This window comes from Schistocerca nitens, chromosome 2 (assembly GCF_023898315.1).
Source record: "Schistocerca nitens isolate TAMUIC-IGC-003100 chromosome 2, iqSchNite1.1, whole genome shotgun sequence".
NCBI lineage: Eukaryota > Metazoa > Arthropoda > Insecta > Orthoptera > Acrididae > Schistocerca > Schistocerca nitens.
Window position 1 is genome coordinate 684551859 of NC_064615.1, and position 13120 is coordinate 684564978.

Below are 13120 nucleotides of genomic sequence, written 5' to 3' on the forward strand. Positions count from 1 at the left end.
TCCCCTGGTCCAACTGAACTGATCATTGACTGACTACTTGGTAATCATTCGCAGCCATTCATGGATATAGTGGGCTCCATAATGGTGTGAGCTGTGTTTACATGGCATGGACTGGGTCCCCTGGTCTCACTGAACCGATGTTTGACTGACTAGTTGGTAATCATTCGCAGCCATTCATGGATTTAGTGGGCTCCATAAAGGTGTGAGCTGTGTTTACATGGCATGTACTCGGTCCCCTGGTCCAACTGAACCGATCATTGACTGACTACTTGGTAATCATTCGCAGCCATTCATGGATATAGTGGGCTCCATAATGGTGTGACTGCGTTTACATGGTATCGACTGGGTCCCCCTCCTCTAACTGAACCGATCATTGACTGACTACTTGGTAATATTCGCAGCAATTCGTGAATTTTGTGGGCTCCATAAAGGTGTGAGCTGTGTTATGCATGGACTGGGTCCCCTGGTCCAACTGAACCGATCATTGACTGACTAATTGGTAATCATTCGCAGCCATTCATGGATTTAGTGGGCTCCATAATGGTGTGAGCTGTGTTTACATGGCATGGACTGGGTCCCCTCGTCTCACTGAACCGATCATTGACTGACTAGTTGACAATCATTCGCAGCCATTCATGGATTTAGTGGGCTCCATAATGGTGTGAGATGTGCTTACATAGCATGGACTGGGTCCCCTAGTTCAACTGAACCGATCATTGACGGACTACTTGGTAATCAGTCGCAGCCATTCATGGATATAGTGGGCTCCATAATGGTGTGAGCTGTGTTTACATGTCCATGGACTGGGTCCCCTGGTCCCACTGAACCGATCATTGACTGACTACTTGGTAATCATTCGCAGACATTCATGGATTTAGTGCGCTCCATAATGGTGTGAGCTGTGTTTACATGGCATGGACTGGGTCCCCTGCTCTAACTGAACCGATCATTGACTGACTACTTGGTAATATTCGCAGCCATTCGTGAATTTAGTGGGCTCCATAAAGGCGTGAGCTGTGTTTACATGGCATGGACTCGGTCCCCTGGTCCAACTGAACTGATCATTGACTGACTACTTGGTAATCATTCGCAGCCATTCATGGATATAGTGGGCTCCATAATGGTGTGAGCTGTGTTTACATGGCATGGACTGGGTCCCCTGGTCTCACTGAACCGATGTTTGACTGACTAGTTGGTAATCATTCGCTGCCATTCATGGATTTAGTGGGCTCCATAAAGGTGTGAGCTGTGTTTACATGGCATGTACTCGGTCCCCTGGTCCAACTGAACCGATCATTGACTGACTACTTGGTAATCATTCGCAGCCATTCATGGATATAGTGGGCTCCATAATGGTGTGAGCTGTGTTTACATGGCATGGACTGGGTCCCCTGGTCCCACTGAACCGATCATTGACTGACTAGTTGGTAATCATTCGCAGCCATTCATGGATTTAGTGGGCTCCATAATGGTGTGAGCTGTGTTTACATGGCATGGACTGGGTCCCCTGCTCTAACTGAACCCATCATTGACTGACTACTTGGTAATATTCGCAACCATTCGTGAATTTAGTGGGCTCCATAAAGGTGTGAGCTGTGTTTACATGGCATGGACTGGGTCCCCTGGTCCAACTGAACCGATCATTGACTGACTACTTGGTAATCATTCGCAGCCATTCATGGATATAGTGGGCTCCATAATGGTGTGAGCTGTGTTTACATGGCATGGACTGGGTCCCCTGCTCTAACTGAACCGATCATTGACTGACTACTTGGTAATATTCGCAGCCATTCGTGAATTTAGTGGGCTCCATAAAGGCGTGAGCTGTGTTTATGTGGCATGGACTCGGTCCCCTGTTCCAACTGAACTGATCATTGACTGACTACTTGGTAATCATTCGCAGCCATTCGTGGATATAGTGGGCTCCATAATGGTGTGAGCTGTGTTTGCATGGCATGGACTGGGTCCCCTGGTCTCACTGAACCGATGTTTGACTGACTAGTTGGTAATCATTCGCTGCCATTCATGGATTTAGTGGGCTCCATAAAGGTGTGAGCTGTGTTTACATGGCATGTACTCGGTCCCCTGGTCCAACTGAACCGATCATTGACTGACTACTTGGTAATCATTCGCAGCCATTCATGGATATAGTGGGCTCCATAATGGTGTGAGCTGTGTTTACATGGCATGGACTGGGTCCCCTGGTCCCACTGAACCGATCATTGACTGACTAGTTGGTAATCATTCGCAGCCATTCATGGATTTAGTGGGCTCCATAATGGTGTGAGCTGTGTTTACATGGCATGGACTGGGTCCCCTGCTCTAACTGAACCCATCATTGACTGACTACTTGGTAATATTCGCAGCCATTCGTGAATTTAGTGGGCTCCATAAAGGTGTGAGCTGTGTTTACATGGCATGGACTGGGTCCCCTGGTCCAACTGAACCGATCATTGACTGACTACTTGGTAATCATTCGCAGCCATTCATGGATATAGTGGGCTCCATAATGGTGTGAGCTGTGTTTACATGGCATGGACTGGGTCCCCTGGTCCTACTGAACCGATCATTGGCTTACTAGTTGGTAATCATTGGCAGCCATTCATGGATTTAGTGTTATCAAACAATGATTTCTTGTCAGCAGGCCACTATTGTTCGCAACTGGTTTGAAGAACTGTCTGGACAATTCGAGCGAATGATTTGTCCACCCAGATCACCCGATATGAATTCTATCGAACATTTATGAGACATAATCCAGAGGTCAGTTTTTTAATAACATCCTGCACAAGCAACGCTTTCGCAGTTATGGACGGCTATAGATGCAGGCAGCATGGCTCAATATTTCTGCAGGGGAGTTACAACGACTTATTGAGTCCATGCTGTGTCATGTTGCTAAACTACGCCACGCAAAAAAAAAAGGGTGTCTGACACGATGTTTGCAGATGCATCTGACGTTTGTCTCCTCAGTGTATATGCACTGCCGTGACGTAATTTGTGAAAAAATTTGTTTTGCGAATAGGTGCATATGAAGGCAGTGCTGGTAGTCCTGTAATCGACTATGCCAAAAAATATTAAGAAACATCGTTGCAGCGAGAGGCTAATTTATTTATAATTTCAGTATCCACCCTTCTCTTCATTCCCAAATACTCCTCATCCTTTCCCTGGAAAATCTAACTGCTCTTTTTCGTTATACCCTGAGATAAATCCTTGAGATCTACCTGTTTTATCACCTGTAACCTACCGCACCTGCTCCATACCGAATTTAGTCCCCACCCTACTATCTGGCCTTTACCGAATGGAATTTTGTCGCAGGGCCCGCCGTACCTGAGGGAGAAGCTGCCGACCAGCCCCCCGCGTGTCGGCAACGACCGGTACGAGGGCTACTCGATGGACCTGATTGCGCAGATCGCCGAGATTCTCAACTTCACGTTCGAGTTCAAGCTGGCGCCCGATGGGAAGTACGGCGGCGTAGACGAGAAGACGGGGAACTGGAACGGCCTCGTCGGCGAGCTGATGGCAGGGGTAATGCCATCCTGAAGCAAGTCTAATCTGGTATACTGACGAAGCTACCATTTAGAAACAGAGAGACACAAGATACAAAAACTACTCGATTTTATTTGACTGCACAATAGCATTTGCTTACAAATAATCACAAAATATATTTGTAATTAACGGAAAGCTGCGAGAGACGACAACGATATTCGGACAACATAAAAAGCAGTGTTGTCGGCTACAGGTAGGCATACAAACTTACATCCGTCAAGCCACCGGACTGCCATCAGAAGTGATGTATTTTTATTGCCAGTCTTTCTGCCCTAATTCCCGTTTTCAATTATTTCTGATACGACTGCATGAAGAGATTATTTTTTCAATTCCGTTTGCGTATTATTCGTTCAGTACCAACGTATATCCCAATTTTCCGTAACGTGTACTACCTAGGAGAAAGGAAGGGAAAAATGTTCAAAGGTGTGTGAAATCTTATGGGACTTAACTGCTCAGGGCATCAGTCCCTAAGCTTACACACTACTTAACTTAAATTAACCTAAGGACAAACACACACACACATGCCCGAGGGAGGGCTAGGACCGCCGCCGGGACCAGCCGCACATGCCATGACTGCAACGCCCTAGACCGCTCGGCTAATCCCACTTGGCAGGAAGGAAAGGAGAGAGGAGGGTAGGGAGGGGTACTTTAAGCCCAACACAAAAGAAATTAGAAAATAAATAAATTTCGTTACATGCCGTTAACTTTATGAGCAACGTACTTTTAAATAAATACTGATGTACAAGCAGCGTCCGAAAAGTGAAGATATCCTTTTTTCACGATCATTGCAATACCAAATCTTTATCCTTTATGTGTACACCATTTGGAAGGGAACTTTATGACCAACCAAAAGAAATTTAAAATTGTCGTTGACTTTTATTCGCATGTGTGTGTGTGTGTGTGTGTGTGTGCGTGTGTGTATCTGTGGGTAAGAATAGGTCCTGAATCTGAACACATGATATGACATTTGTCGTGAAAAGTCACATTCTCAACTTATAAGACTTAAATTTTGGGCTAAGTTTTACTGAAAAATTTAAAACGATTAGGGAATCTGGTATAAGAATTCATTAAAAGCTTTAATTTTTTTTCAAAATTTTAAAATATAAAGTACATCACTAAATTACGATATCTTCAAAAGGTAGGCAAATGCGCCCCCCCCCCTCTCCTCTCGCCCACCCTTGGTATTGTGTATTGTGACGCTTAATACTTGTACTAGTACACGGACATTTTGTAAACATACGAATATTAAGTCCGTCTTAACTTCACCCTCTATTTCTGACCAATATACACGGAATATCCACTTCCCAGAATTTGAAACTAGTAATATGACATCGTTTACAAACTACCTAGACGCACTGAAAACAGTGTCGTCTGTTATAGCTAAGGTTGACAAGGTTGGCAGCGCCGAGAAAGCTGTCGGTATCGACTGAATCAACTACCGAAGCAGCTACTTCCGTCAGACACGGCACCAAATGTCTTCTTGAGGAAAGCAATAAATAGTCTAGAGGTTAGTAATGTTGTTTACTAACTTAACGATCAAGGACTTGATAGCAGGTGAGCAACTCCGATTTTTATATGGTGGAAAGGACTGGAACGCCATCAGGTCACCTTCTTGAGGCCAAAAATGTGAGCTTCTAGAATAAATAAGAAGCGAAACCGAAACACGTCGAAATGGCATCAAATCGAAAGACTCGGAGCTTTGTCGTAGTTCATTTGGTCTCTCGAATTCATCTGAATTGTGCTCCACTACGATTAGATTACAAAAATGTGAAAACTCATAGTTCTTCACACACACACACACATATATATATATATATATATATATATATATATATATATATATATATATACAGAGAGAGAGAGAGAGAGAGAGAGAGAGCGCTATGGCACGTTCATGACGACAGCAGTTAGCAGTAGTTTTAGTAACAGTAGTTTTAGAAATTTTATTCGCGGAAGCACCAGCGATTTTCCCTTTGTTGGAAAATTGTAACGGAGCTCACTTAGCTTCGTGAGGACATTTGGAAAACTGTGTGAGAATACGGGATTCCTCGGCAAACTTCAGCAAGGAAATCATCTCAGGTACCATGCGAGTAACACCATCAACCTGAAGCTATATTTTGATAAGATTCTTACCTGACGAAAATAGGAAACTTGACGACCTTTACTTCAAGACAACGAAGTAGCTCCTTGAAGGATAAGTATGGTTCTGGTTTTGAAATTCGTGATTGATCGCCAGGTAAGTGTTGTGCCAAATATGTGAACCCTCGTGCTGCCATCCTACGATATCTGAGAAACATCCAGCGGTCGGTAATTCCTTAGGTAGTCCCAACAACTTGCAATGGAATTACTTACATTTTTCATTTAGCTCTTAAAACAGTAACGGTTTTGACGACCTAGCTAGCTTTGTAAATATTTGTGTTGCATCAGTTTTCAGTGTGGGTATTTCAATGGTGCAGCGGGAGATTTCGACTGCCTTGTACAGTCCGAGAGTCTGGATACTGGTCTCAACTTTCAATTCACAAAAATGATAAAGAAAACCTGGTTATGACAGGAGTCATCGCTATAGTTTCCTTGAGAGCAACAAATTTCAGGGAGGATCATCGGCTCAAACGACGACGTGGCCAGTAATAACTGGTATCACTTTTTTTAGAAACAGCTTATATCTAAGCCCTTCTGTACGTGGTGGTAGCGGCTTTCGGTACTCAGACACTCCTGGAGATGACGTTGAGGTATGAGCTGAGGTGTTATGAAGGCTGCGTTAGGCTCTGAAGCCCAAGTGTCAGATGCAAATTATTAAACAGATAAATTGATAATATATGATATATACCTGTTATTGTTTGCTGTTATATGCATAATATTTGTTATCTTCTATTCATGACGGTACCTGTAGGAGTGAATCGCATTGTAGTGAGTTTTATTGTTTGTATGTACTTCACCATGACTTTTATTTATATGAACATGTAATCACGCCCAAATTGATATTGACATTTCGATTTCTCACTGTACTACTTGTCCTCCAGTGATGATGCTTGTAATAAGTGAAACCGGTTGATAAATAAGGATGCACATGCACAGCTGAAGGCTCAAGATGCTTTGCTTCAAATATCTAATGGATGTAATCAGTTACTTTATAAAGTTCTTAAATATTTATTTATTTATTCGTTGGCTCATGAGCTTATGCAAGACTTCCTAGGTGACGATATGTCAACAGCTTGAGTGCAAATTATCTCAAGTGTAACTGTTGTAGTATAAGTCACTGTATTGAGTGCATGTTAACTGTAATGACTGTAAACATATGTGTAAAGTACACTGAAGACCCAAAGAAACGGGTACACCTGCCTAGCCCCGCGAGCAAGCACAAGTGCCGCAACACGACGTGGCATGGACTCCACTAATGTCTGAAGTAGTGCTGGAGGGAGTTGACACCATTAATCCTGCAGGGCTGTCCATAAATTCGTAAGAGTACGAGGCAGTGGAGACCTCTTCTGAACAGCACGTTGCAAGGCATCCCTGATATGCTCAATAATGTTCATATCTGGGGAATTTGGTGGCCAGCAGAAGTGTTTAAACTCAGAAGAGTGTTCCTGGAGCCACTCTGTAGCAATTATGGACGTGTGGAGTGTCGCTTGGTCCTGCTGGAATTGCCCAACGTCGGAATGCAGAATGGACATGAACGGATGCAAGTGATCAGATAGAATGGTTACGTACGTGTCACCCGTCAGAGTCGTACCTAGACGTAACAGGGGTCCCATGTCACTCCAACTGCACACGCCCCACTCCATTAGAGAGCCTCCACCAGCTTGAACGGTCCCCTGCTGACATGCAGGGCCCATGGATTCATGAGGTTGTCTCCATACTGTACACGTCCATCCGCTCGATACAATTTTAAACGAGACTCGTCCGACCAGGACATGTTTCCAGTTATCAACAGTGCAATGTCGGTGTTGACGGGCCCAGGCGGGGCGTAAAGCCCTGCATTGTGCGATCGTCAAGGGTACACGATTGGCCCATTCGGTCTGGAAGCTCATATCGATAATGTTTCGTTGAATGATTCGCACGCTGACACTTGCTGATGGCCCAGCATTGAAATATGCAGCAATTTGCGGAAGGTTTGTACTTTTGTGACGTTGAACGATTCTCTTCAGTCGTCGTTGGTGCCGTTCTTGCGCCGGCCGTAGTGGCTGTGCGGTTCTAGGCGCTACAGTCTGGAAGCGAGCGACCGCTACGGTCGCAGGTTCGAATCCTGCCTCCGGCATGGATGTGTGTGATGTCCTTAGGTTAGTTAGGTTTAATTAGTTCTAAATTCTAGGCGACTGATGACCTCAGATGTTAAGTCGCATAGTGCTCAGAGCCATTTGAGCCATTTGCGCCGTTCTTGCAGTATCTTTTTCCTGCCTCAGCGATGTCGGAGATCTGACGTTTTACCAGATTCCTGATATTCACGGTACACTCGTGAAATGGTCGCACGGGAAAAGCGCCACTTCATCGCTGCCTGGAAGATGCTGCGTCCATCGCTCCTGCGCCCACTGTAACACCACGCTCAAACTCGCTTACCTCTTGATGACCTGCCACTGTAGCATCAGTAACCGATGTAACAATTGCGTCAGAACTTGTTGTCTGATATAGGCGTTGACGACCACAGCGCAGTATTCTGCCTGTTTACATATCTCTGTATTTTAATATGTATGCCTATACAACGGCGTTTAACCTGCACTGCGTGGAATGTGTAGTTCAGGCTGCAGGTGGTTCTGGTGTTTCTGGCATGTTTCTGGCACCATAATTGGGCCCGTTCATTTGGCTTACCATGAACATGAACGAGGAAGTTTATATCCAAGTGTATGCCATTCTTCTACATTTCCATGTTGAGTACACTGCAAACAGTCCCATCTTCCAGCCATGATCGGATGGCTGTGCACTTAAGTTATAGGGCTGAAGAAGATTCACGCACTCTGTTGTACATCCACTGTTGCCCAAGGAAGGGAAGGGAAATGAGAAGGTGAAAGAAGAAAGGGGGGAAGGTGAAGGAGGAAGAGGAAAAAGGAAGAGGGGGAGGAAGGAATGGAAGAGGGAGAAAGGAGGAAGTGGAAGCACTAAGGGGGAAATGGAGGAAACAGAAAGGGGGAAAAGGGGAAGGCAAGAAGGGAAAGGGGCAGTGGAGGAGAAAGAAGGGGGAAGGGGCAAGGGGGAAAGGGAAGAAGGGGAAGGGGTAAGGGGAAAGGAAGGAAGGGGATGGGGTAGGGGGAAATGGAGGAAGAGGAAAGAGAGAGGGGAGGAATTGGGAAGGGTGAAAGGGAGGAAGGGAGAAGGGAAGAAGGTGAAAGGACTATGGGGGAGAGAGGAAGGGGAAAGGGGTAAGGGGGAAAAGGAGGAAGGGGAAAGGATAAAGAGAAAGGAAGGAAGGGGAAAGGGGAAATGGAGTGGAGGAGGAAAGACAGAAAAGTAAATTGAACTGAAATTAAGTAGAAAGTAAATTGGATATGCTGTGGGCACTCCAATCTTCCAAAATAACAACAGCCGAATTCATAGGGCTGCACACGTGAGTTCTGCAGTTGATGCACTCGGGCACCCTGTCACACATTGACTCGTCCTATAAATCATGGACATGTGAAGAAACTTGTGCTCTTCTTCACTGTTTTGAGGTCTTTGTCAAGCCGAGAGGCAGTGTCAGTACGGGGTTATATTGCTGGCTCCTGAGAACGCCTTATGTTTGTTCGGTATGTTCATTTGTGTACGGATATCTCACACTGATAGATATCTACTATGAGAGCGATTCATGGTAGTGTCAAGCTGTACATAAAGTCGGTGCCATTTTCTTCTTTTGCTGTTGTGGAAGCTGCTATTTTCCTCATAATTACCTCTCTTTATTCAAGGTGTCGACGTCAATTTCTTTTCAGAGAGCAGACCTGGCTATCTGCGACCTGACCATCACCCAAGAGAGACAGTCTGCTGTGGACTTCACGATGCCTTTCATGACCCTTGGTGAGTAGACATTTGGTTATGTGACCTTAACATAGGAATCTACAACATAACGAAATTATTTCACTATGGAATTTACCTGAAATGCTCGCTAGAACCCTACACAACCCTAACTGTTTCCTTATTTATTTAATCAAACAATGGAAAATCCAGGATGGAATGTAACAATCTTATGAGAAGGAACGTTGCTGCTCACCACACAGCAGAGATGCAGACTCGCAGTTAGGCATAACAAAAAGACTTTCACAGTTAAAGCTTTTGGCCATTAAGGCCTTTGTCAAGAATAGACACACATACGCACACGCATACACACACACACACACACACACACACACATCGTAAACGCAACTCACACACACGACTGCAGTCTCAGGCAAGTAACACCACACTTTTTTATTTAGTTAGTTATTCTAATTAAATATCGAACATTTAGCTAGAAAATAGTCTTCTGTTTCATAAGTATGACAGTGTTCTACTGTATAATGATCTTCCGCTAGTGAAAGCAACACTGGGCCATTTGTTAAGGGGCATTTGCAGAACCTCCTAGGAATCAACAATTTTAAATCAATGCTATATTGAAGGTCAGTCTGTAGTTTTGTATTGTATCTGTGCCGCCGGTATTGTAGGCCCCTGAATATCAGTAGTTACAATTTTCAAATCTCATCCAACCAGGACATTTCTAAGGAATTTAAGAACAGGCTCTACCGATAATGGATGTGAAGCCGCGGTTGTGCTAAATTTGGAAGCTCAAATACAGTCTCAGCCACACACAATGCGAAGTATTCATTTTTATGCGTTTCGAAGAAACATGCTTCCCACGTCAGAATCTTCACAGAAGACTCTGCATTGTATAGGGACTATTGAAAAAAGTTCACCCATGAAAGAAAGAAAGAAGAAGCAAAGAAAAATGACAAGTGTCATTATATCAATGTAAAACATATCCACATAAAAGTCAACAAAAATTTTGTGATTACCTACCTTGTAACCGCGTCCTCTTCTTAAAATCAAGTGCACCAGCGACCGTTCTTTAGCAGATTGTGAACTCTGGTAGTGTCACAGCAATAGCAAATCGTGTGTGCGGCCTCTTCTCCTCCAGGAAAAGCAAGTCCGGAGGTAAACAAATAGGCAGCAAGCTGCAAACCACCCACAGTACATGGGACCAACGTCACTAAAGGGTAAAAGACACTAAAGGGTAAAAGACACTAAAACATACAGGAAAGCGTACACAAAGATTGGATGCATTGCATTTTGTTTTCCAGCTACTCTCAATTCCAAATATTCTCAGAACATTACAGTTCTGGCTAAAGCACAATAATACAGTCCGCATCCTGGGCCTTTTTTGTGAAGTAGACACATGTAAACCAGCTGCGACCTTTTTTCTGACACCATTTCAAATAAAGGTTTTATTCAGAATCCATTCCACTGTCGGAGAAGTTCGTCAGCACATAGAAGGCGTCGCTCAACAAATACACGGTCCACTCCTATTAATGTGACTACCACCTAGTTCGACGTAAATGCATAGTACCCACTCACAGAAGGCAGGTGCTAGCACACACAGTGGACGATATACACTCCTGGAAATGGAAAAAAGAACACAATGACACCGATGTGTCAGACCCACCATACTTGCTCCGGACACTGCGAGAGGGCTGTACAAGCAATGATCACACGAACGGCACAGCGGACACACCAGGACCCGCGGTGTTGGCCGTCGAATGGCGCTAGCTGCGCAGCATTTGTGCACCGCCGCCGTCAGTGTCAGCCAGTTTGCCGTGGCATACGGAGCTCCATCGCAGTCTTTAACACTGGTAGCATGCCGCGACAGCGTGGACGTGAACCGTATGTGCAGTTGACGGACTTTGAGCGAGGGCGTATAGTGGGCATGCGGGAGGCCGGGTGGACGTACCGCCGAATTGCTCAACACGTGGGGCGTGAGGTCTCCACAGTACATCGATGTTGTCGCCAGTGGTCGGCGGAAGGTGCACGTGCCGGTCGACCTGGGACCGGACCGCAGCGACGCACGGATGCACGCCGAGACCGTAGGATCCTACGCAGTGCCGTAGGGGACCGCACCGCCACTTCCCAGCAAATTAGGGACACTGTTGCTCCTGGGGTATCGGCGAGGACCATTCGCAACCGTCTCCATGAAGCTGGGCTACGGTCCCGCACACCGTTAGGCCATCTTCCGCTCACGCCCCAACATCGTGCAGCCCGCCTCCAGTGGTGTCGCGACAGGCGTGAATGGAGGGACGAATGGAGACGTGTCGTCTTCAGCGATGAGAGTCGCTTCTGCCTTGGTGCCAATGATGGTCGTATGCGTGTTTGGCGCCGTGCAGGTGAGCGCCACAATCAGGACTGCATACGACCGAGGCACACAGGGCCAACACCCGGCATCATGGTGTGGGGAGCGATCTCCTACACTGGCCGTACACCACTGGTGATCGTCGAGGGGACACTGAATAGTGCACGGTACATCCAAACCGTCATCGAACCCATCGTTCTACCATTCCTAGACCGGCAAGGGAACTTGCTGTTCCAACAGGACAATGCACGTCCGCATGTATCCCGTGCCACCCAACGTGCTCTAGAAGGTGTAAGTCAACTACCCTGGCCAGCAAGATCTCCGGATCTGTCCCCCATTGAGCATGTTTGGGACTGGATGAAGCGTCGTCTCACGCGGTCTGCACGTCCAGCACGAACGCTGGTCCAACTGAGGCGCCAGGTGGAAATGGCATGGCAAGCCGTTCCACAGGACTACATCCAGCATCTCTACGATCGTCTCCATGGGAGAATAGCAGCCTGCATTGCTGCGAAAGGTGGATATACACTGTACTAGTGCCGACATTATGCATGCTCTGTTGCCTGTGTCTATGTGCCTGTGGTTCTGTCAGTGTGATCATGTGATGTATCTGACCCCAGGAATGTGTCAATAAAGTTTCCCCTTCCTGGGACAATGAATTCACGGTGTTCTTATTTCAATTTCCAGGAGTGTATAACGTGCGTCGGGGATGCGGAAAATAGTGCAATCGCTTTAGTAAGATAGAAATGGAGCGGTTTAGATGGCGTCCAAAAGGGCATGATTATTTGTTTTTGGGCCAAGGGTGGAAATATTTACGAAATGGGTAAGTTTGCAATCTGTTCGCGTGCCACGTGTCTAAAGTATATTATCCAAGGCGAAATGCACTATCCAAAAAAATGGCTCTGAGCACTATGGGACTCAACTGCTGTGGTTATCAGTCCCCTAGAACTTAGAACTACTTAAACCTAACTAACCTAAGGACATCACACACATCCATGCCCGAGGCAGGATTCGAACCTGCGACCGTGGCAGTCGCACGGTTCCGGACTGCGCGCCTAGAACCGCGAGACCACCGCGGCCGGCTGCACTATCCAAATCCAGCGTCTAGGCAACTGCGCTGCACCACAGACCATAGATGACAATGGTGAACGGCAGCTGCGGAGATGCGTACAGGCGAATACAGGTGTAACTAATTACTTTTGAATACACTGTGGAAATGAACAATGATCAATGTGTTACAAATATTTACTATCAAAAAACAATCTTGATCACAATTTATTTATTACGGTGGCCGGTTTCGAC

General features: G+C 45.8%; 1 protein-coding gene across 2 annotated transcripts in view; it reads left to right on the forward strand.

Annotated features, from left to right (window-relative positions):
* Positions 1-13120, forward strand: part of LOC126236825 (glutamate receptor ionotropic, kainate 2-like) — a 320846-nt gene that overhangs the window by 197918 nt on the left and 109808 nt on the right. For both annotated transcript variants that reach the window (XM_049946425.1, XM_049946426.1), the window contains 2 exons: positions 3313-3522; positions 9438-9522. In XM_049946425.1, coding sequence (XP_049802382.1) covers positions 3313-3522; positions 9438-9522 — 295 coding nt within the window. The remainder of the gene's footprint in view (positions 1-3312; positions 3523-9437; positions 9523-13120) is intronic.